General features: G+C 40.3%; 1 protein-coding gene across 1 annotated transcript in view; it reads left to right on the top strand.

Annotated features, from left to right (window-relative positions):
* The window catches only part of LOC108707151 (transmembrane protein 132B), a 313445-nt gene that overhangs the window by 238448 nt on the left and 51874 nt on the right, over positions 1 to 23123 (top strand). The window contains exon 5 of the mRNA XM_018244182.2: positions 10831 to 10974. Within this exon, the coding sequence (XP_018099671.1) occupies positions 10831 to 10974 (144 nt within the window). The remainder of the gene's footprint in view (positions 1 to 10830; positions 10975 to 23123) is intronic.

The raw sequence follows: 23123 nt of genomic DNA, 5'->3' as shown, positions 1-23123 counted from the left end.
TAAATAAAGCTATTATCTCTGCCTTGAGTTTCAATAGTTTCATACTTGTCCTCTGGAGTATTCCTCTCGGCACTGCCATCTAATCAGCTTTAGCTTTTAATTAAACAGCTGTCATTTGCTTCCTAATTCTACTTCGACCTGATGTTCTATTAAATTTTAATTTACGCTAGGCTGGATAAGGAATATATTCCTTCAGACAACAAAGGAATACTATTAAGTAGGTTACTGTTGTAATTAGAAAAATACACTGGGCACAGTACTGGCATATTCAGGTAGAAAGACAAGCCAAAGAACAATTCAGTTTGAAATTTCATTTTGAAATGATAGTTATTTACCAAAATATTGGACAATGATAATTGTCATTCAATAAAAAAATTTCAAATACAGACAAAAAATATATTTCTTTATAATATGTTTGCTTGTCAGGTATGTTTTCTCATGCCTGATATGTAGGGGGGAGAGATGCCTTCCAATGTAACACTATAAGCTTTCTTGCCAGGAAAAGTTACTTATTAACCGTTTTTCGTGCTGGGGTCGTCAGTGGGGTAGGGGGGTCCAGACACAATAGGTACGATTTAGGATCTAGCGGGAGTTCAAACCCCAGTAGTTTCGTTATACGAGCCTGAATGGCCACCCAGTAATTGTGCAATTTGCTGCAGGACCAAAATGTGTGCATTAGCGTATCATCTTCCCTCTCATACCTCAAACAGGTATTCGGGAGCGTTGGATTAAGCTTGTGAAGGAGGGTTCTGGTATAATAGGCCCTATGTACAAAGTATAATTGTTGAATTCTAAACTTGTATATGGGGGAAATTGCCAGAAAGGATTGGAGAACTTGTTTCCATTGGTCATCAGTCAGTGGGGCCACATCATTTTCCCACTTGTCTCTGGCCCTTAGAGAAGTTTTTTGATATAAACTGAGCTGCAGAGCCTTGTAAAAGAGAGATATTTTGCGCCCGGATTGTTTCTGCTTAAACACTTCTGACACAGGTGTGCAAGGCAGACGGTAATTATTAGGCTTAAGAGCCTTTCGTACAGCCCCAATGATTTTGTGATAAGTAAGCCATTAAGAGGAGGGGATGGCATATCTTTCCTTAATGGTGGAAAATGAGACCCCTTCATAGTCATCCCAAATTTGGTCCAGGGTATATATCCCAGCGTCTAGCCATGCTTTGGGGACTCTCAACTTATCCAAAGGGGTTAGTTTGCTATTATTCCACAGGGGTGTTAGGGGATCCAGTCCTACCCGGTCCGTGAGGTGGTATACCCTGTTAAGGATACCTTTTTGGTGTATCAGCAGTGGATTGTGAGCAGGCCTATAGTTTTTCAGGGCTACAGTTATGATGGAATGTATTGGGGGGAGTTCTGTTTGCAGTATTGACTGCCACAACTGATATAGTGCCTCCTCAGCCGTGGAGTGCATCAGAGTCCATAACTGGGAAAGCTGTGCTGCCAAATAATACAGCTGCATATCAGGTAGCGCCATACCCCCCAACTCCTTTTGCCTGTATAATGTTGCCAAGGCTAATCTATTCCTAGATGGTCCCCATACAAAATGTCTAAATAAAGAAGCTAGTTCTGTGAAAAAAGAGCCCTGTATACTAGTGGGTGCATGCCAAAGTAGATACAGGAGTTTCGGGACTATGATCATCTTAATAATCTGGATGCGACCTGTAGGACCCAGTGGTAGCCGCTCCCAGGTTTGGAATTTATTCCAAGCAGGGGGGAAATATTGAGAGTATAATAAGTGGTTGTTGGCAGAGCAACTTTAACCTCTAGGTAAGTGAACTGGGAGGTTCTTTGTAGCGGAATTTTGTTGGAAATAGCAACCCTGCACTTGGATCTATAAGAAACAGAGTAGATTTAGATTGGTTCATTTTCAGCCCCGATATATATCCCCAAACTCCTTGGTCAGGTCTAGGAGTGCAGTTAGTGAGTCTTGTGTATCAACCAGATACACCAGTGTGTCGTCCGCATACATTTGTATTTTCTCCTCTCTATACTGCAGTTGTAAGCCTTTAATTTGGGGATTTTGGCGGACCGCAAGTGCCAAGGGTTCAATGGCCAGGGCAAATAGGAGAGGGGATAGGGGGAACCCCTGTCTCATACCTCTAGAGAGGTGTTAAGTCTCAGCGAAGCTATTGGGGTTCTGTACAGCAATTGGACCAACTCAATAAAATGGGGACCTATACCAAAGGCTTTTTAGAACCTTCCATAGATAAACCCACTCCACTGTATCGAAGGCTTTTGCCACATCTAATGCCGTTATTGCCCTTTGTCCCATATTTGCGTGATTAATTGTAAGATTGAGCATGAGCCGTCGAATATTATTTGCTGTGGTTTTACCTGGGATGAACCCCGTTTGGTCCTCAGTGACCAGTTTAGTGACCACCTGCCCTAGCCTCCTCGTTAGTACTTTCGCCAGAATTTTTAGGTCTGCTTTCAGCAAGGATATGGGGCAATACGCCTCAGGGCAGGTAGGGTCTTTACCCTGCTTTGGTAACAAGATAATGGTGGCTTCATACATAGATGCAGGGAGTAGCATTTGGTCAAGGGCGTAATCATAGGTTTTCAACAGGTGAGGGGCTAATAGTGCCGCATGTGTTTTATACAGCTCAGTAGGGATGTCATCTGCTCCCGGGGCTTTCCCCAGTGGGAAGGACCCAATTGCCTCTAGTATTTCATCGGTTGATATAGGCTGGTCAAGATGGTCTCTAAACTCTGCACTCAACTTTGGTATTGTTAACTTATTCAAAAATGCATCTACTTCTACCCCCTCCGGGTCAAGTCCAGAGCGATATAGATCTGTATAAAACCCGACCATGGTTTGTTGAATTTCCATGGGATAGGTAGTAAAGCCCGTTTCCCCTGTTTTAAGTTTTGTGATTGTAGGGGGGGCACCAATTCTCTTGTGAGTAGCGCTAGCATTCTCCCCGCTTTCTCCCCTTGTTCCAAAATCCTAGCCTTTGCAAACATTTGTTTATATTGTGACCTTTCCCAGACAAGGTGGGCATATTTCTCCTGTAAATGCTTCAAGTGAGAGCAATGCTGGGGAGAAGGGGTGTGGGTAACCAAGTATTTGGCTTGTGATACCTCCAGTTCAAGGGCAGTTATCGCCTGCCTTGATTGGGTTTTATGCATGAGAATTTCTTTGTTCATGTAACCTCTCAAGTAAGCATGAATATTGGCGAATAAATATGAATAAACATGAATATTGGCGAATTTAAGGATGTAGGTGTCTCCAGATCTCTGTCAATCCCACCCCTGTTGTTAGGTCTGCCAAGTTAGAGCAAGTGTCTGCACCTCCATAGGGTCTGATCTGCAGCCTGTCTAGTGTTATGTCTAGCAGAGTGTTAAAGTCACCTGCAGCTATGACCCTTGCATGAGGGTACTGTGCAATAAATTTTATTAATTGTAACACGCATTCAGGTTCATAAGGCGGTGGTATATATATATATATTTCCTATAATATATTCATGGTGATGGATCATGGCACGCAAGAAAAGGAATCTACCCCTCGGGTCAGACTGCAGGGTCAGTAGCTGAAAGGGGATCTGCTTGGACACCACTATTGCTACACCAGAAGAATATGTACTGTACATTGCATGGTAATGCCAGCCTACCCATGGTTTTCTTAGAGCTAAAATTTTGCTCCCGGTTAAGTGAGTTTCCTGAAATAGAGCAATGTCAATATTCTTGCGTTTAACCAGGTCCATAACCAGCCTACGCTTGATAGGGTGGTTAAAGCCCCTTACATTCCAACTCATTATTTTTAACATCATGGAGGCCTGTGTTTCAATGGTGACCGCACTATACCAATAGCCAATAATACTACCTGTTGTATTTATCCTGAACCTAACATATTGCATAACAAGCTTAAAAACAAACAGTTTAAACTTCCCTTGACCCTGCCCTCCCCTTCTACCTATTCCACAACTATTAGGTAGAGCTGTACCCATAACACAAAAGATTGTTACTCTGGGGTGGCCAGTGCAGTAACTCCGGAGGAGCTGTAAATCAAACCACAACTTGCAGAGCACCGCGAGTCACTATCCTTCCATAGCCCTTTTCGAGGTCCTGAGTGGATTATTGAACCAGGGTATAGCCCACCTATAAACTGGGCCATTTAGTTGGGGTATAGTCAACGTCAATGCCTGTTCCCAAAAACAAAGTGTCAGTGGAGGCTAAAAGCCACCTCTCCCCAGCAAATCAACAATTGCAGCATGTATCAACAGTACTTACAGGGAGCGGTGTAGAAAGACCCGTAGGTAAATAAGGCAGGTAAAGAAAAACCGGTTGCTATGGAGGTTAGGGAGCAGTCCCTGCATCTTATTGATGAGCTGGCTGTGCATTGCCGTCCCGCTGCTGTCTGCCTTCTAGCCAAGCTGACAACTCTGCAGGGGAAACAAAAAAGTTTGTAGCGCCGTCGGCAATCACCCGCATCCTCGCCGGGTAAAGCATGGCGTATTGTATGCCTAGCGCTCTCATGCGCTTCTTGAAATCCAGGAATTGGCCCCGATGTTTCTGTACCTCTGCGGAGAAGTCCGCGTAAATGGAGACTCTTCTGGCTTGGTAGTAGATGTCACCTTTCTGCCACGCGAGCCCCCAAAATCTTGTCCCGGTCCAGTGCGTTTAAGAGTTTGGCAATCAATGGCCTTGAAAGAGTCCCTGGCGGTCCACGCCTCGTGGGGACTCTATAGGCCTTTTCAATGGCAAAGGTAGCAGAGAGGGACTGCTCGACGAACTACTACTTCAACCAGGCCTCCAGGAACTGCTCCGGATTATCCCCTTCCGAATTCTCAGGGAAACCTACGAATCTTAAATTGTTTCGGCGGAGCCTATTCTCCATGTCATCGGCCTTTTGTTGGGCTTGTTGCATCGCATGCTGCAGTTGCTGCATTCTATCAGGTAAGGGAAGGCAGGTGTCCTCCAGCTAGCTTATTCTATGTTCAGCGGCCGTCGCCCTCTCCCTAATTTTTTGCATATCATGCTTGATTATCGACAGGTCTACCTTTATTTCCTCTGTTTTTGAGGTAATGAGTGCTGCACAGGTATCCCTGGTGGACCGAATCTCCATCAGCAGGTCAGCAAGGGTAGGCTCCGGTACGTCAGGGTGCAATGTTGGGTCATCAGCACGCGGAGAGCTGGGCCCTGAGGATGAGGCACCATCTTGGGTTGCCTTTCCTTCCTGGGCATATTTTCCCAGCTTGGCAGCGGCCTCTGAGGCACGCTTTTGTGCCCGATTTTGCCCCAACAGCTGTCTTGGTGGTAACTGCTCCCAGTTACACTCCACTTTACCAGCTATGATACTGTCCACTCTGTGAAATCAGGATGTTGTAGGAGTTCAGTCTCCAGAGCTCAATGCAAGTGCGACTGTTCACATCTAGCTGGTAGCCACGCCCCCCCATACCAGAATATTTAATGAGAATGTTCTAAAAAACATAGTGGCCACATCATACACACCATTCAAATCCCTCATTGACATCCTAGAAATCACCAGGGACTTAACTGTAGGAACAATCAGAGACTTTTGGGCACTGCAATGACACCCTGACAGCCATGTACGTAGTTACAGAACCTCCCTCCAAAATAATACAGAGCTGATTACCAGATACACTTTATACTTTAATACACAGAGCTAGAGATGGTTTGGTTTGTTTTTAGAATGTTTGCCTGCTGCAAACATTACATGCTGAGTCTTGTAAAGATTTCTTGGAAGAGCAAAAAAATGGCTATTTGAATGAAGTACTCTATGAACTTCACTAATGGGTCCAAGTTTTTCAAGGATGGACTCTTAACTTTACTCTGAAAATACGTTTTAAAAATACTGTATTTATTGGTTTATGCACATGTTGCACACTTAGCAGTTATTTATGATGTCATGTTATGATGACTCATTGACTAATGCAAGCAAAGGAAGCATTAATTTAATATAAGGCATACAAGGTCACATACATTATTGGTTTATTTAACTGTAGTAGAAACGAATCCATGTTATCAAGGTTCCCAGATTCTTTCTAAAAGTTTCATATTTCCTTTACATTTCTCCTCCCAAGCTCTATCACATGTTACTTTCCCTGCCAGCTGTATTCTCACTTAAAAGGTTTCCGCTGACCTTCAGTGGCCATTATGCATTAGAAACCCATCACATCCTCGTTTGGTCAAAGCATGACAGGTCTACAAATTTCAAATGGCTGTAAATGTTTTGCATGAACAGTTCAATATGTGAGGGAGGTGCAGCAATAACTCTTGCTTGATTACTTGTAATGTGTTGCCTCACAGCTTGGCAAATGTTGGATAAAGGGAGTGTTTACACTATTCTTTGTATTTGCTCATGTGCACAGTCCTGTCTACATGATCCAAAACAGTAAATGACTTTACAAGTCAACTCGCTATTATATGCAATTGAATGATGTCTTCCCAAACTGGCCTGCTGTTAAGTAATTTGTCCCGAGAAATCGAAGGGTGTGTCTGGTTTTGCAAATGCTTAATATAAGTTCCAAAGAGCATTTTGGAGGCATTAGATAAGTTAGCAATGTATAAAAAAGGACTGCTATCCAGAAATGGCATGTCAAACCAGATACGGTACAAACAATGAGACAAACTTCCAAAAAGGTATGAGACTACAGTATGACCATGTGAGATGCACATGAAGTACATAAATGACAAAAAAGAACATAATACTTTTTAAACCATATAGCTAGGGTATCAAGGGTTACAAGGGTATCAAACCCTTGTAATGCGAACTTTTTGCTTTCTCTCAGATGTGGAAAAAAGATACAGACATCATTACCATGAGCTCCTTGCCTGACATATCCACCTATGGGATCTGACTAGTGTTGCCATCTTTTCCAGAAAAAAAAAAAATTATTTATTTATCTTTATATTTATCCCTATTAATAACATTGAGATCAACCATCATTTTTACCGCCAGGCCAGCTGTGACCCTCTATTTCCCACCGTGTCACTCAATTTAGACAGATAGTTATCACGTTAATGTTTGCAAATGCCTAATTGTAATTATGGCAGAGATATCTAAAAAATACAAGGGGGGTTGTGGGGGAATTTATGATCATAAAATTGGTAAACCACCATACCACGTCAAGGTAAACCCCATACAGGGGTCCCTAACTATTTACCCCTGGTCATAGTATAAAAAGGCTTGTGCCTCCCTGCATAGTAGCATTCCTTGTCTCCTGATCTTGGCATTGGTTTCAATCAGAGGGCTAGATCCTCCCCTGCCACTAGCTTTTGCGGCTTTTAAGAGAGAGAGACTGCCCAAACCAATGCCCATTTTTGAAGGCATAAGACCACCATTTGTTGAAGGGGGCTGGTGTGGGGGTGGCTTATCAATTTTTTTGAACATAACTTTGTAACTACAAACCTGTTTTTGTAAATAAATACATTTGCATATATACTGAATTGCGTATGAGACAGGGGACCAGGGAATGTGCTTTGAGCAATGGCCAAATCAGTAGCACTTTCATTGTATTCAAAAACATTTTTTATGTAGCCTTGGAGCGCACCCACAACCTTTCTATGTTAGAGATATCTGAAATCCTGAAATTTCTGTGGAATCAGCCAAAGGCATAGATAACATTGGTCAGTCTAGGTAGTAAAGAACTGCAACTGCTTTCCACCCTCTGCTGTCTGTTCATTAAATGCTCGGATCCATGCTAGTGGAGAAAGGGCTTGACAATGGTGCTTATATCTCACAACTAAAGGGATGGCAGGGTGCAGTCGTGTTTTTTCAGAACATAAGAGAATTGGTGGCTTATTGTACTCTACCTATTAGGGGCCCATTTACTTAGCTCGAGTGAAGGAATAGAGGAAAAAAAATTCGAATTTCGAATGTTTTTTTGTGGCTACTTCGACCATCAAATGGGCTGCTTCGACCTTCGACTTCGAATCGAACGATTTGAACTAAAAATCGTTAGACTATTCGACCATTCGATAGTCAAAGTACTGTCTCTTTAAGAAAAAACTTCAACCCCCTAGTTCGCCACCTAAAAGCTACCGAAGTCAATGTTAGCCTACGGGGAAGGTCCCCATAGGCTTTGCTAGCTTTTTTTGGTCGAACAAAAATCGTTCGATGGAACGATTCGAAGGATTTAATCGTTTGATCAAACTATTTTTCGTTCGATTGTTCGAATAGCGCTAAATCCTTCGACTTCGATATTCGAAGTCGAAGGATTTAACTTGGACAGTCGAATATCCAGGGTTAATTAACCCTCGATATTTGACCTTAAGTAAATTTGCCCCTTAAAATTGGCCCTTTGATCTGGCAATAGCTTGATTTTGCATTTGTCCTTTTTGCCAACAATGCATTAGATGCAGTAAATTGCCATTCCTTCCTGCCACCACAGAAAAACAAATAATTTTGGGAGATACCGCTTTACACAAGTGAGGGCCAGAATATTCATAAACCAATAAAAAAACTCAGGGCATGAAGGCATTTTTAGCTCTTGACAGTGGTACAGAAACAAACAAAAACAGCTCATCAGGCTTTCTAATTATACTGTATTATCTTGCATTTAACTGTTTTGCAAATAATTCATACATGGTTATCTTCAATAATAAACCACAAGAACATAATATGTCATAAGAAGCAAAAACAAATTCAGTACTTGCATAGAATATCATTAAGAGGCCTTATTTCACTGTTACCCTTACTGGATGGGGCAGAGAGTTCAGCTCATTTAAACCAATTAATCAAACTGCAGCGGCACAAAGGTTTAAATGAAGCCTCTGCTAATGGAGTCATTAGCATGCCAGTTAAATTCATCAGTGAAGCAGATAACATATTATCTGATGGTCAGCGAGACATGGGAATCTTTTGTGGCTTGTGAAACATTACACAGTTGAGTGCGGCAATCAGTTATTGCTTGTGTTTGCAGATTCGGGCCCTAAAGGGAACCAACTACATTGTATAACTTTGCTAACTATCTTGATAAAAGGCAATATATATTCAATCAAGTACTATTTGCTTCTTCATTTGTATACTTGTAATATGGGAAGAAGAGGAAAGTGGACAAACGTTGCTTCAAAATCACCCTCTTTGTGTAGCCCTGGTTTATATTTTACTTGATATTTTTCAATCTCAGTATTTTGGGTACCGGGTAATTACTAAGAGGTTTTCATCTGAACTGAATGTTTGAATTGGTGAATAAAGATTTCTTTTTTACCTTGCATTCCTGTCTTGGTTTAGCCTCATTTCATATTGAGGGGTCCTCCCATCTCTAGAGACTTTTTCTCTTGTTGAAATTATTTATATCCTCTGGGGGGTTTCCCATTAACTCCAATATGGGAGCTATAATGGCAGGAATACACTAATGTATGTTGTGTATTGTGTATTTATATACATTATCTTTAAAGGAGAACTAAAGCTTAACTAAAGAAGTAGGTTAGAAGTTTTGTACATTATGTTGTGTGCTCCTGTACCAGCCCAGGGTAACTACAGCCCTTTAGCAGAGAAGATCTGTGTCTCCAAAGAAGTCGTCATCTTCAACAGACAACTGTGTTTGAGTCATTCTTGTGGTGTTATCAACTTGTAGAATATTTTGGGTAGCTTTGAGTCTAAAAAAAAAGCTTTACCTGGGAACCTAAAATAGCAAGCTTAATTTTTCATCATTGATCATTAATAAATTGTGTCTTTAGAAGCACTGCCAGGGGCATATGTGTGGTATCTTGTTGAGCTTTTCTTTGTGTGGGGTTGAGAGTGGGTTCTCCAAGAACAGCTTTACTTACTCTGATGGGAAGAACATTCACTAGTTTGAATTTTAACAAGTTGAGTTTCTAGTTTGCAGCCAATGATGAGTAACATCAGTTCAGTCTCTATAATGTTTGGTTAACGCCCTTATTGGCTGAACTCCACTATGCTGCTTTTTCACTGCCTGGTGTGATTGGTTGGGAATTCTCATGCTAACACACAAATATGGAGGATTTATAAGTGATCATAATAGGTGTTGGACACCAGCAGTTAAACACAATACCAAAAACTCATTGGATCTAGCATAAATGAACTCCTTCTCTCTTGTGTGTTTTTTTTTTTTTGCATGATTTTTGTTCGAAGTCTTGTACAATAAACCCCATTATGAAATTGTTAGAGGGAACAGAAAAACTGTATAGCACAAACATTAAGGGATTGATTTATAATCTTGATAAATGATTATTATGTGATACATTTTATAAAATGAGTATTATGTGTTAAATTTTCTTAGAAGCTGGCATGGAAATGAGAGCAAACTTAGGGTTCACTGGACCAGTAGTTATATAAAATGCTTGTGACTTTGGGGAATGTCATAAACTGCTGCTGTCTCAAGTACCAAAAACTTTGGTAATAAGTTGAATATCTTTCATTTTGAATCTAATAATTTTAGCTATGTTATTATGAAGTGGTACTCATTTACAAACATTGACAAGGGGCACACTTATAAAGTTAGCACATCAAAAGAATATTCTAAAAAACTCAGAAAGGCAGATCGACCCAAGAAAAGCACCATAAAATGATGTTACATGCCAGCAAGGTCATGGGTAAAAGATGTGAAGAGCCAGGGCCTAATAATCTCATGTAAAAAACATCATATTTTAGTAAAACTGCACAAGTTTATATACAATTTTACTGACATTCCCTGTACATTGGTGTAGGTACTAAACCAGTGGAGCTGTGTGATTAATGGACATGATCTTATCCTCTAAAGTTTAACATAAGACAACTTCTATAGATTGTATGACAATAATGCTTGCTAGAAATATATATTTCAGAAATATATATTCTTGTTTTCAGTGAGACTGAGAAGTTGACCTGATGCTTTATTTATATATACGCAGGACACAGAACTTTTAAATACAGCCATTCTGACAGGAAGGGCAGTGTCGATCCCTGTGAAGGTGGTGGCTGTGCAGCAGGATGGTTCTGTGATTGATGTATCTGACTTCACCGAGTGCAAGTCAGCAGATGAAGATGTCATAAAGGTGAGTGTTCTTCTCAGATAATGTCCATGTCAACCAGCTGCCACAGTCTGCCATGGAATCTCTCTGATTTACTTTTGGTTTCTTTTAAAAGACAATGTATTGTATATATGTTTGACTCAAAGCTACTGAATCCTAGTGAACATATAAATGAGGGTTAAATGATTGCATGCTTTAGTTTTGCATCTATACATATATATTACATGAACATTTCGCAGCAATAGTTTTTTGTCATGCATGTGATTGTGTTACCTTTGAGAAACCTGTGTCATTTATATTGGATACAAAGGGTTAAAGATACAACCATGTTGTTATGATTCCTCCCTGTCAATGGGGGTTATTTACTAAACTCCAAATGCAAAAGTCATGAAAAATTCATTTTTTTTAATTCAATTTTTTTTTATATAAAATCGCAAATTTTTTGAAATTTATTAAACCCGAGGATGGAAAGTCAGAATCAGAAAATCACGAATTTTTCGGAATTTATTAAACCCGAGGATGGAAAAATCAGAATCAGAAAATCCGGCATCTCAGACCTGTCGAGGTTGCATATAAGTCAATGGGAGAAGTCCCAATGATTTTTTGATGTGCGCTGGGTTTTTGGCAATACCCGAGCCGAGGTTTTCTGAGTTTTCAGGTGAAAAATCTGTTTTTTTTACCCGCAAACATTATTTTCGGGAAAGTGTATTTCTAAATAAGCCCAAAAAACCCGTGCGGATTTGGTCTGAGTTTTTTTCAGAAAATATTGAGATAAATTCAGACTTTTATAAATAACCCCCATAGTGTAGGCCACTACTGATAATCTACTAATAATGCAGAAACTCCCACTGAAAACAAATAGTACACTAGTTCAAGTGGCAATTTCTCATTGTAATTGGTTCAGTCTAAACTGGACTCTGGCCATCCCATCATGTTATCAATGCTGTAAAAACTTGAAATCCAGTAGCTGTGTCTTTTTTTTATTTAAGTCTATAAAATGCTGATCTTTTTTATATAGAAAAGGTGTTTAAAAACTGGGCACTGAAAACGGAGAAGGTATGAACCTTCCATCAAAAATACTGAGATGACATTATCAATTCTCCAAATTTATGGGCTAGGTACATTTTGTATCTGTCATGTGAGAACTGAATTAATTTTAGCTCTTTGGAAGGTTCAAGTCTCGCTAAGCATCCAGAAAACTGAGCACCAGAAATACATTGGGGGTAATAGAGCTTTGTGGTCTAAGAACAGTCAAAAACAGTAGGAAGGCAGCCATGCGATGGGGAGCAACTTGTACACTAGTGGCTGTCATGAACAATAGTATATTGGGCAGAGCTGAAATTAAAAGCAGTTCCAGTAAAAGCGTTATGAAATCTAGGGAAAATAGCAAGAGGAATATATTTAGACATTTGCCATTTAGGATATGACAAGATATGACAAGTGCAAAGGGAAAATACAGTGACAGATAAAGGCCCTAAGCTGGACTAAGACTCAAAATTCCAACTCTGCAAGGCAAAAACATTTTTGCTTCAGAAACCTTAATGAGCCCCACAGATACCAGATGTTGCGCGTCAAAAAAATTTTTGTCGCCAATTGACTTTAAATGCATTTTGGCAAATTCACAAATTTTTTGCCATTTCACAAATTTACTTTGAAGTGAAATGGGTCAGATTCACCCATCACTAGTTGGAATATTTTGTTTGCATGTGCTGGATATACAGACATTTGGGCTCATTTGTCAGTGGTGCAGGTGCAAGTGTTAGAATAAAAATATGCCCCTTAGGGCCCATATGCAGTGCACCAGTTCCAGACACAGTACATGTTGCAGCAGATTACAAATCAGACCCCAGATGCTGAACTGAGCTAACACATGTGCAAGGGAAGCAAAAACGTAATGCATTTATTTTTCATTCAGTCTTTTGCCCTAGTACCCTCTGGCACTCCTGTCCTGAAAAAAAAACCAAGGTAGAGCTGTCCAAATCCTGAACGAATCCAGTAGTCTGCATTACAGATGCTGGCAGTTCTACATAATGTACATAAACAAGTACTGAACATCTTTTAAGCATTATAGATCCTGTATTCCCACAGAAACATGTGTAGATCTTACCATGCTACTGTAAATAAACCCCATCATTTTTAAATGTAAATAACATATTAGCTCCTGATACTGACCCTTTAAAAGAGCACATGGATGTTGATTATCTTATGTTGTTTGAAGACATGCAATTAAGTAAATGAAATATAATCACACAGCAGCATAAATACTTTAGCTGGGCAAACAATAACAAACTGCATCTAAATACAATGTATGAGACGAATCCCTCTTGTACATGACCTGGTAACTTATGCCCTTTATAAATATAAATAAGAAGGGGGGAAAACATAAAAGAATTAATCCTCAGTACACATCGGTAGTAAATGCAGGCAGTAGTGTCGCCATACCTAATTCTAATACAAATGTAATGCTAAGGCACATCTAGAATGAGTAAGTGGTTGAATTTCAAGTCTTTGCTGAAGTTTTTGTGAAAGTCAGATAGGCCAGGTAAGGACAGACAATTCTGAAACGTGATCAGACAAGCTAAGCTAAGGTCAGGACATCTAGAAGAATAAGTGTGAACAGGATGAACAGGCCATATCAGTGAAGACAGCTCTCAGGAGCTTGGTCAGAACAAGCTAGGTCCAGTAGATAAAGGTGTCAGAAAAGTAGAACAATATCAGCCTAGATCATCAGGGAATAGTGTAATTTATCAGCACGGGAGGGATGGTAGCAGACCGTCTTTGCCTGGTATGTTTGGTTTGTGTTCAAGACAGTGTAGCAGCAGCCAAGTTCTAAAATGATTTTGCTTAACAGGATGCAGATGGCTTAGCATTCATGTAACTAAAAGAACAGTCACAGCAGGGGAACCATAATAACAACATTCACAATCTGCAGTAACAGCACATTTACTAAGCTCGAGTGAAGGATTCAAAGTAAAAAAAACTTCGAATTTGGAAGTATTTTTTTGGCTACTACGACCTTCGACTACGACTTTGATTTGAACAATTCGAAGTAAAAATCGTTCGACTATTCGACCATTCGATAGTCGAAGTACTGTCTCTTTAAAAAATACTTCGACTACATACTTCGGCAGTTTAAACCTACCGAGGTACAATGTTAGCCTATGGGGACCTTCCCCATCAGTTTTCTAAGGTTTTTTTGATCGAAGAAAAAACCTTCGATTGATTAAAATCCTTTGAATCGTTCGTTTTGAAGGATTTCATCGTTCGATCGAACGTAGTATTTGCGGTAAATCCTTCGAATTTGATATTCAAATTCGAAGGATTTTACTTCAAGGGTCGAATTTGAGGGTTTATTACCCATAGTAAATGTGCCCCTAACAGTGCATACCTTTAATTTAACCAGATTCTAGATAGCTATATGATATGAGTATAGGATGTACTGACTTTTAATCTGATACTGCCACTAAAAAAGTACTCTTCAAAATATGACGGTACATTAAACATTACTTATAGATCATGTTCATGTTTTTCCGCTGATAGGTAAACCTAACAGTTTTGCCAACCTGACTGTCCTGTCTTACTTATATCTTCTAAGGCTACCAGATTACTGCTGCACAAATATAGCAGCCCCCTCATATAGGAGAATGGAGGATTAGATAGGTAATGTAAAAGCATTGGGCAAATATGTTTATGGCAAAATTATAGTATAGACTGCCAAGGTTGTGCTAGATGTAAAAAAAAGTTTAATTTTTGGTGTCATCATCTCTTTAAGTACTGTCTGAGGATTTTAATAGGCGTGCAAAATCATCTTCTCCATAGCACTGGGGCTCATTTATCTTTCTGTTGTCTTCGTAGTGCTAGCTATTGCAGTCCATCTTTGAAAATAGGTAGTGTGGCTTTCAAATTTTTTGCACCCAAGGTGTGCATGTACGTTGTTTAATTTTCTGCATTCTGTCTGATCCATTGGTGTAAGTAGCCCAAATATCAAAACTGGGTGGGGGCCCAGGGTGTAGGAACCACCCCTTATATTAATTAATTTATTTTACTTTCCCACGCCATTTGTGTCAGGCACACACTAGAAATCATAACCACAAAGAATACCGTGAGAAGAACATGTCACATTACCGTATTTCCCACTGCTAAATAAATCCCAATGACTACACACTACATGGCAATTAGAGCAAACGAGAGTCAGACCAAAATGTCACCCACACATATATATCAATTACAATTTGCAGCCTTGTAGGGATACGAGCAACTAGCTCCAACATGTCCAACTACATTGAAAGAGTCTTAGAACACTTTAGGATACGCAAATAAGTACCAACAACTGCTTTCCTATATGCACCAATATTTGTCATTGTCTTGTTATTTGTTAAGTCCTTTGGGTTCATCCTATAACAATATATATTGTCCCCATGTCGCAAATGGTTAATGGTCCTAAGTGATTTAGATCTGAATTTAATTAACCTTATGTCGGTTATTCCAATAAACTAGCCTTGACAGAAGGAAAACTAATTATTCCTCTTGTTTTTCTCCTGTAAATGCAATGTGGCAGTTTGCCCTAATAACAATTGCGTTAAATACTATATGCAGCCTTAGCTAACGGCCCATCTCTTCATAGCAAAAGATACATTTTCTGAAATTAATTTCCCTTCCATATAGGAGAAATTTATAAATAGAATAGATAATTCCCTTGCAGGAAAAAAAATATTGATTCCTTTAAAGAAATAATTTTTACTATAAATGTAAATGGGAACTGCAGCCAATATCTGTATTTGCAAAAAAATCAAGTGCAGAGTATGCAGTAGAACAAAGACCACTGCAAAATAATTATCATAACCACTGCAAAATAATTATTGATTTGGATTCAGATTTTCAAAAGAGCCCTTTTTATTTAATAGTAGCCGTACACCATTTTAGTGCTTGGTTTATTTAAGAAGAGCTTCAGCAGGATTCAGATTTCCCAAGTAAAGTGCTTTACCACCCAAACTGAATAATAACAAAATACATACAGATTGTTATGCTTTGTTCATGGCTGTCAGTGCAGTGTCCATATTAAAGGGGATCTAGCCCCCATCACTTTTTCAAATTAAATTTATTTCTATTTGTAATAGTTTCTGAGATATTTGCAGCTTTAGATCAACGTTAATAATTCATGCGAAAGTGCCAAGAAGCTGTTCTACACCACTTTGAAGATGAATACCAGGTAATACCGGCTGCCCAAAATGCTTGTAAATACATTTATGGATCCTGAGACTCAAGGGCTCACTGCAAGTGCAGAGAGTAAAGTGCAATTACTGGCACAATTGCCATATTTTTTTCCCTATACAGGTATGGGATCTGTTTTCCGGAAACCTGTTATTCAGAAAGGCCATCTCCCAAAGACTCCATTTTATGTAAATAATCCAAATTTTTGCAAATTATTTCCTTTTTCTCTCTAATATTTTAAATATATAAAAACAGTAACTGATCCAAACAAAGATATAATTCATCCTTACTGGAAGCAAAACCAACCTATTGGGTTTATTTAATGTTTACATGATTTTCCAGTAGATGTAAGGTATGAAGAACCAAATTATGGAAACATGCATTATACAGAGTATTCCTGATAACAGATCCCATACCTGTACTGTAATGTAGCCTTTCCCCCAGAATTCCAGCATAGTTGTGATCGCAGTTGTGTGTGGCCAGAGCATCTAAATGAATGCTCAAAAGTTATCTTTGTTGCAGTTTCGATTTATATTAGTGGTGATCTATTTACCATCAGTGTGATGGTCTTTAATTGTGATTTCCGAAATAAAGCAGAAGTTGTTTAAAGGAACGTTGTGTTTTTACCATTTCTATTTTGCTTTATTGTTTTCGGTGTATTCCGATGTATTCATACATATTATGCATGCTAGCCCCCTACCCAGTGAGAGACTGCCTAATACATGTAACATTTTTACTATGCCATTTTTACAAGCAGCAATGAGATTGTATAACAATATAGGCTCATAAGACAATGGAGCTGTATAAGCTGGTGAGAGCTACAATTTACAATGATATCTATATATCGACTTTGTGAAAAGTACTTTAGGCCACAAAAATGGAGTGAATGATCATGCTAATGAGATTTTGTATGTAAAGGACATGAATGTATACAATGCTATTAATTCACCTCTTAATCAATGGCAGATTAATTAAAGACATTTCATTTTTAAAGACAAAGTAACATTAAAGTACAAGGTTCTTTTTTTCAGCAGTTGGAACAAGGTAAAATAACCTCTTTATTTCCCAGGCATGCTGATCATCTCACATCTCACAGGTTATGTTATTCCAGTACAATATGTGACTTAAACACATTCAAAAATATCTCCTCTCCTAATTTTATTTTATAAAGTGTTATGTAAGATTCTCTTGAATAAGTCATGGGTTTTAAATCAGTCAGTATACCCAAAACACACATCATATATTATTAAGTAACATGGTGAAAAAAATTGCAATTATCAAATAAAACGCTGCAAGCAATCAGCCAATAGAATATGAAAATAAACATTTGGTGGCATGGTCGCACAAAGGTTAGTATGTCACCATTGAAGTGCAATTGCAAAGTGCAATAAGGATTAATTATATTGTATCTGGGATCAAGTACAAGGTACTGTGTTATTAATATAGCGAAAAAGGAAATCATTTAAAAAATTTTTGATTATTTGGATAAAATGGAGTCTATGGGAGATGACCTTTCCGTAATTCTGAGCTTTCTAGTTAATGGGTTTCCAGATAACAAATCCCATACCTGTAGGTTCAAAAGAGAGATCTATACTCTCCTACTCTATGAACAAAAACTACATTACTACTTCACTCCTTCTCTGGTACACACATGATGCAGGTGATTCCTTCCCCCAATTAACTAGGGCACACATAGGGGAACACTTTTGCAATATCCACTTTATAGTTTATATACAAACACACACTGAGGGTATGTATTTTGGTAGGGGTTCATCATCTCACAATATTTTTCCTTAAAATTAATAGCAATTTTGTCTACCAGCAAAATGATGGTGGCTTTCAAAGTTCCGCTGTGCATTTATTTGAGTGTTCTGCTATTACTTAATGTCAGACTAATACCCTGCCCTTCCACACGCCTCTCCAGATAATCCTTTTCAAGCCCAATAGAATACAGCTGCAATCACATCCAATTAAAGGAGATTTCCAGTGTGCATTAAAATAATTTTACCTAGAAACTGTTTGAGAGTTTGAGAACAAATTGGATTTGACTTTATTTTAATCATATTTCCATCCAATCCTGGTGTTGACACTGTATGGTGAAATATATTCTCAGTATTTTTCTTGATGTTGCAGTGATGAAGAAGGGTTTCACTTACAGTTATATTTTTTTTCACTCTAACTATAATTATGTAGATAAAAAGCACAGCACCTTGCAGATATTGTTATTATAATACTGATGGCAAATTCCTGCTTTAACACTTGTGTTTAGGAGGAACTATTTTTTTTATAAAATACTTATAATACCGTATTAATTTATAATTATTACATTTCATACTTTTCTCCTGTATGTTTTAATAATTTTTCAAAATGATTAGGTTAATGTGTGGAGACTCTGCATTTTTCAGTATTTCCAGCACTAGAAATAATAGAAGTGTTCTGTAGAATAAAAGAAGTGATCACTCTTTGAAGCAGTTGATATTTAGAAGATAGATATATTCCTGTGCTGATGCTAGCATCTCTTCTTCCCCGTGGTTGGATTAATGCCCACTTTGGAAAGCAATATGGTTTCCTATCAACACCAAACAATGTAGGACAAACAGAAAGCAAGTGTCCAGTATCTCTACAATACAAATACAGATTGGATAAGTATACAATCGATGTTATAGAATGTACTAGCAGGTAAACTTATTATCTGTGAGGTATTAACAAATGGTTATGAAATTTGATGGACTCTAATAGGACAAAGAATTGATTTTAAGTATGGGATTCTAACATGATATTGTCCAGAGGTACTGACAACTTTTCTTTTATAGTTGGAATGGGTAACTTGGTGAGGACCATTTATTAAAGGTCGAATTTTGGTGGTATTATAGCTTTTCTCTAAAACAATAAATGACATGAAAGATATTAAAAGATCTGGGTAAAAAGCACTAACGAAGATAGTTGCTAAGCAATCTGAAAAAAAAAATCATAAGAACTTTCCAAACTTTCCAAAATTTGTGAACAAACGTTTGTTCAATAATGAACATCCAGATCTCCGAAACCTCTTGACGGGTGCAGTGTCGATTCTGAACCTCTCCCTTCTGCCCCAACCACATAACTCCTAACCCCAATAATGCATACACACACCACTGGTTTGGAAAGAGATGGCCGCAGTTTGTATAACAAACCTTTAACAACCTTTATAATATTATTCCCCTACCGGGGGGAAAGTGGGGTGGGGTGGCTGTACTCCAACTGCCAAGATAGGTTCCTGTTCCATTTCTCCCAAGCCCTAAACCGGGCTGCCTACCTTTCCATGTGGACCCAGGCCAGGCTACTTCCACTCACTATGAAATACCCCCTTTTAACTTCCCATGGGGGTCCTTGTAAAAGTACCCTCCGCCACTGGCTTGGCCACTTGAAACCTTAAGTGTGGCACAACTCCTCCATCCAAGTGACCCAGGGCCTGTTGAATGCCCTCCATAAGGGCCAATGTAAAAAAAGGACATGCCCTACTCTGACAGGTGCACTCAGTCCTCTCTATAATAAGCTGGCATCTTATCATCTAGGTTTGTTTGCCGTACCACAATGGCCCCCCTTTCTCACAAAAGAGGCCATCAACTTGTTCACCTTTCCCCTGCTCTTATCAATTTTGTCCCCATCCCTGGCATACCTCCAACGCGGTACCATCTCAGACCAAACCAGTATTAAATCCGGGAACAATTGCCTGCTTCATTTCCAACACCAACTCCCTCTGAGAACGCAGCCCCATGTCATTGCCTCCAGCATGTATACCTAGCACATCTGGACGTGGACCTGACCTGACGTTCTGCAATAACAGAGGCCATACTCCAGGCCACCGCACGCCTGGAACACCAAACCAGTGTACGTTCACCCGACCTTCCAGAAAGCCCAGCTGTGAACCCGATGCCTTAACTGCAGCTCCCCTTCTGGCCCAGTAGATGAAAGAATGGCCACACAGAAAGTAGCCACACGGAAATTGCACCACCTGTTAAAACAAAACCATAAATACATATTTGCACATAAAACAACCCCTTTTTTTTGCCACAATGAAGAACATAAACCTTTTCCAAATAATATTTAATAACATCATTAAAATCAAACCAACCGCGTTTAATAACATGAGCTTAAAATCGTAAGTGTTAAGAGTAAATGAACCTTCATAATGTATTCTAGACCAGCAACCCCGGCCATATATATCCCTGTAACCGTTTTGATTCCCATCTTCCTGTCTTTTTGACCATGGCATCACCTAAACCCAACCGTGCCACTTAGGTCGCTGCTCCAATTCTGAATGATTATGTACCGTCTGCACACCAACTTCTTGCAAGCCTTTTCGTAGCACACTCAAAAACTGAAATCGAGTCAGCTAGGACCCATCCTCGTGAATAAGCAAAGATGTCCCAATGTTGGGCCTCACGTCCAAGTACCTCTCAGGCCCCCCACTGGACAAGCTAACCCGCCATCAATTCTGTACAATACCACATCCACGCCTTTTCCCAACACGTCCGTCTTGGACTTGCATACAAAGCCGTACCTGGACCGAAGTGTCGTTGAGTCTCTGGTCCGTCACCCCCAATCCTCCTGGCACTTTTTTGCTGCTGCTCACCAACTCGCCCACCCAAAATGCTTCAAAAAAGGCCAGCACAAAAGCCACTTGGAATAACAACGTCTCAAAAACTGAAATGCAGCAACGTGGCATCACCACCTGGAGTTTTAAGAGCAATTCAAAGGAAATTGGCCGCCTAGTGTCCCGAGAGACCCTTCCCCTCTTAAGGCCACGTATAGCCTTTCTTGATTAGAAAGTCTTTTGTGGAATCCCCAGATCCCTCCAACTTAAAAAGGAACGCTAAAGCTGCCATGCGCTTCTCGATTACTGCCGCAGACTTGTCGGCCTCTGCCATCCAAGTCACATACCAAATCAATGCAGCACTCCTATACTCCGTTGTGTGGAAACCACCTGACCATTCCTCCAACTTTTTCCATTCATCCCACACCTTACTATATCCCACCCGTCGATTTGGCCACTGACTTTTCCACCAACTGCATCAATTTCCTTCCCGAGCTGCCAAAGATGATCTGGGAAATGGGAGCCCTCCTGCCAAAACAGTTCCCACTGAAAGTGATAAAGAGCGTAGGCAATGACGTTCTTTACCCCCGCCATATGACGTGCCCTGCACCGAATGTTCAAGTTAAGGCACCGCAACACAAGAACCCTAAGTAGCCTAACAACCGGTGGTGAAGATGCCGACCAACTGTTGATCCACTCATGTTATCCGAAAAGAAAACAATACTCCGGTCGAACAGCTTGGCCTCCCAAACAAACAAGCCACCACTATCGGGAATAACTCAAAGAACGCCAAGTTCCAGACCAAATCTAAATCAACCCACTCCTTGGGCGCACCACTGCCCGGCTAGGTACGCCCCAAACCCCACGATCCCAGCCGCGTCAGTAAAAAGTTGTAGTTCCAGCTTCGTGGTTTCTGGCGCCTGGAACAGGACGGTACCATTAAAGTCCATCAAGAATGTGTCCCAAACCTCCAAATCTGCCCGTACCTCCTTGTTAAGCTGCACATGGTAGTGGGATGAGGTCACTCCTGACGTCGCTTGCGCCAATCTCCTATTAAAAACCCTGCCCACTGGTATAACTCGGCAGGCAAAGTTCAACTTCCCTAGTAAAGACTGGATTTGCCGCAAAGTGGGTTTACTAACCAGCCTGATCTTGCTGACCTCGTCCCTTAAATCCCGTTCTTTGCTGAATGGAAGACGACATTCCCCCAGCCACCGAATATACCTCCAATTTTCTCCAGTGCCTAAGGAACCCCAAATCGCTCCGTATCCTCCTGCAATGTTCGCAAGATATGGAAGCAAATATCCGACTTCGCTGGACCCGCGCAAAGGAAGTCGTCCAAGTAATGGACCACTGTGAGTAAACCCAACTGCTTCCGCACAACCCATTTCAAAAACGGGCTAAACGCCTTGAAATATGCGCAAAAAATGGAGCAACCCATCAGCAAACACAAGTCCACAAAAAAGGCTCCTTCAAAAGTGATGGCATTCAGGGTGTATGGGGTGTAAAGCTTGGCCATAAGGGACTTGCCCCCTGCCATAAAGACCTGCCCCCCGTACCATCACAAGAGCTTGGTCGAAGGAAGTATATGAGACTGAACACAAGTCCCATGTTGATATCATCGTTAACCGACCCTCCCTTAGGGTACGACAAGTGGTGTATCAACCTGAATTTCCCGGGGTCTTTTTTGGGGACTACTCCAAGTGGGGAAACCCTCAAATTGCGCAGTGGCAGGCTGGGAAATGGGTCGCAACCCACCCCAACTCCACCTCCTTGGCCAACTTGGCCATCACCACCTCTGGAAATACTTGGGCCGACTTCAAATTACGTAAAACCTGTTCCCCACTTTTTTCCCGGAATGGAATATTGAACCCTTCCGTAAACCCCTGTTCTAACAATGTGGCCTCCTTCTGTTTACCATAGCAATCACGTCTAGCCTCACTGGTTTTTTCCCCTTTGGAAGCCTCACTGGCTTTGGGGTTTCCCTTTCCTTTCTTAAAGCAGTGGACTTAAGAATGTGCCCCCCACAACCTGAATATTCGTGTTTGTACTTACGGAATTGCCAAACTTACAGTGGCTGTCGTTGAACAGCCAACAGTATCCCGGCTTAATTGGGGCAAAAGAGGTGGCCTGTTGCCCCCCCCAACCCCCCTCTGAAAGGGGGATGCCTTCTGGGCCATCATGAGTTTGAGCCAGAGGGTAATGTCCATCTGGTCCCATCTCATGGTAGGGTTAGCTGCCAGACACTTCTGGAACTGTTCATTGTAACGCCACCAGGCGAGGCCGCCATACACCTTAAATGCTTCCCAAACCCCGTCAACATAACAAAACAGTGGAGAACATTTCTCATAGTGCTTTTCCCCTATAATAATGGCCAAAATACAAAACG

Source organism: Xenopus laevis, chromosome 1S (genome assembly GCF_017654675.1).
Source record: "Xenopus laevis strain J_2021 chromosome 1S, Xenopus_laevis_v10.1, whole genome shotgun sequence".
NCBI lineage: Eukaryota > Metazoa > Chordata > Amphibia > Anura > Pipidae > Xenopus > Xenopus laevis.
Note: the sequence above shows the minus strand (reverse complement) of the source record. Positions and strands in the feature narration are given on the sequence as shown.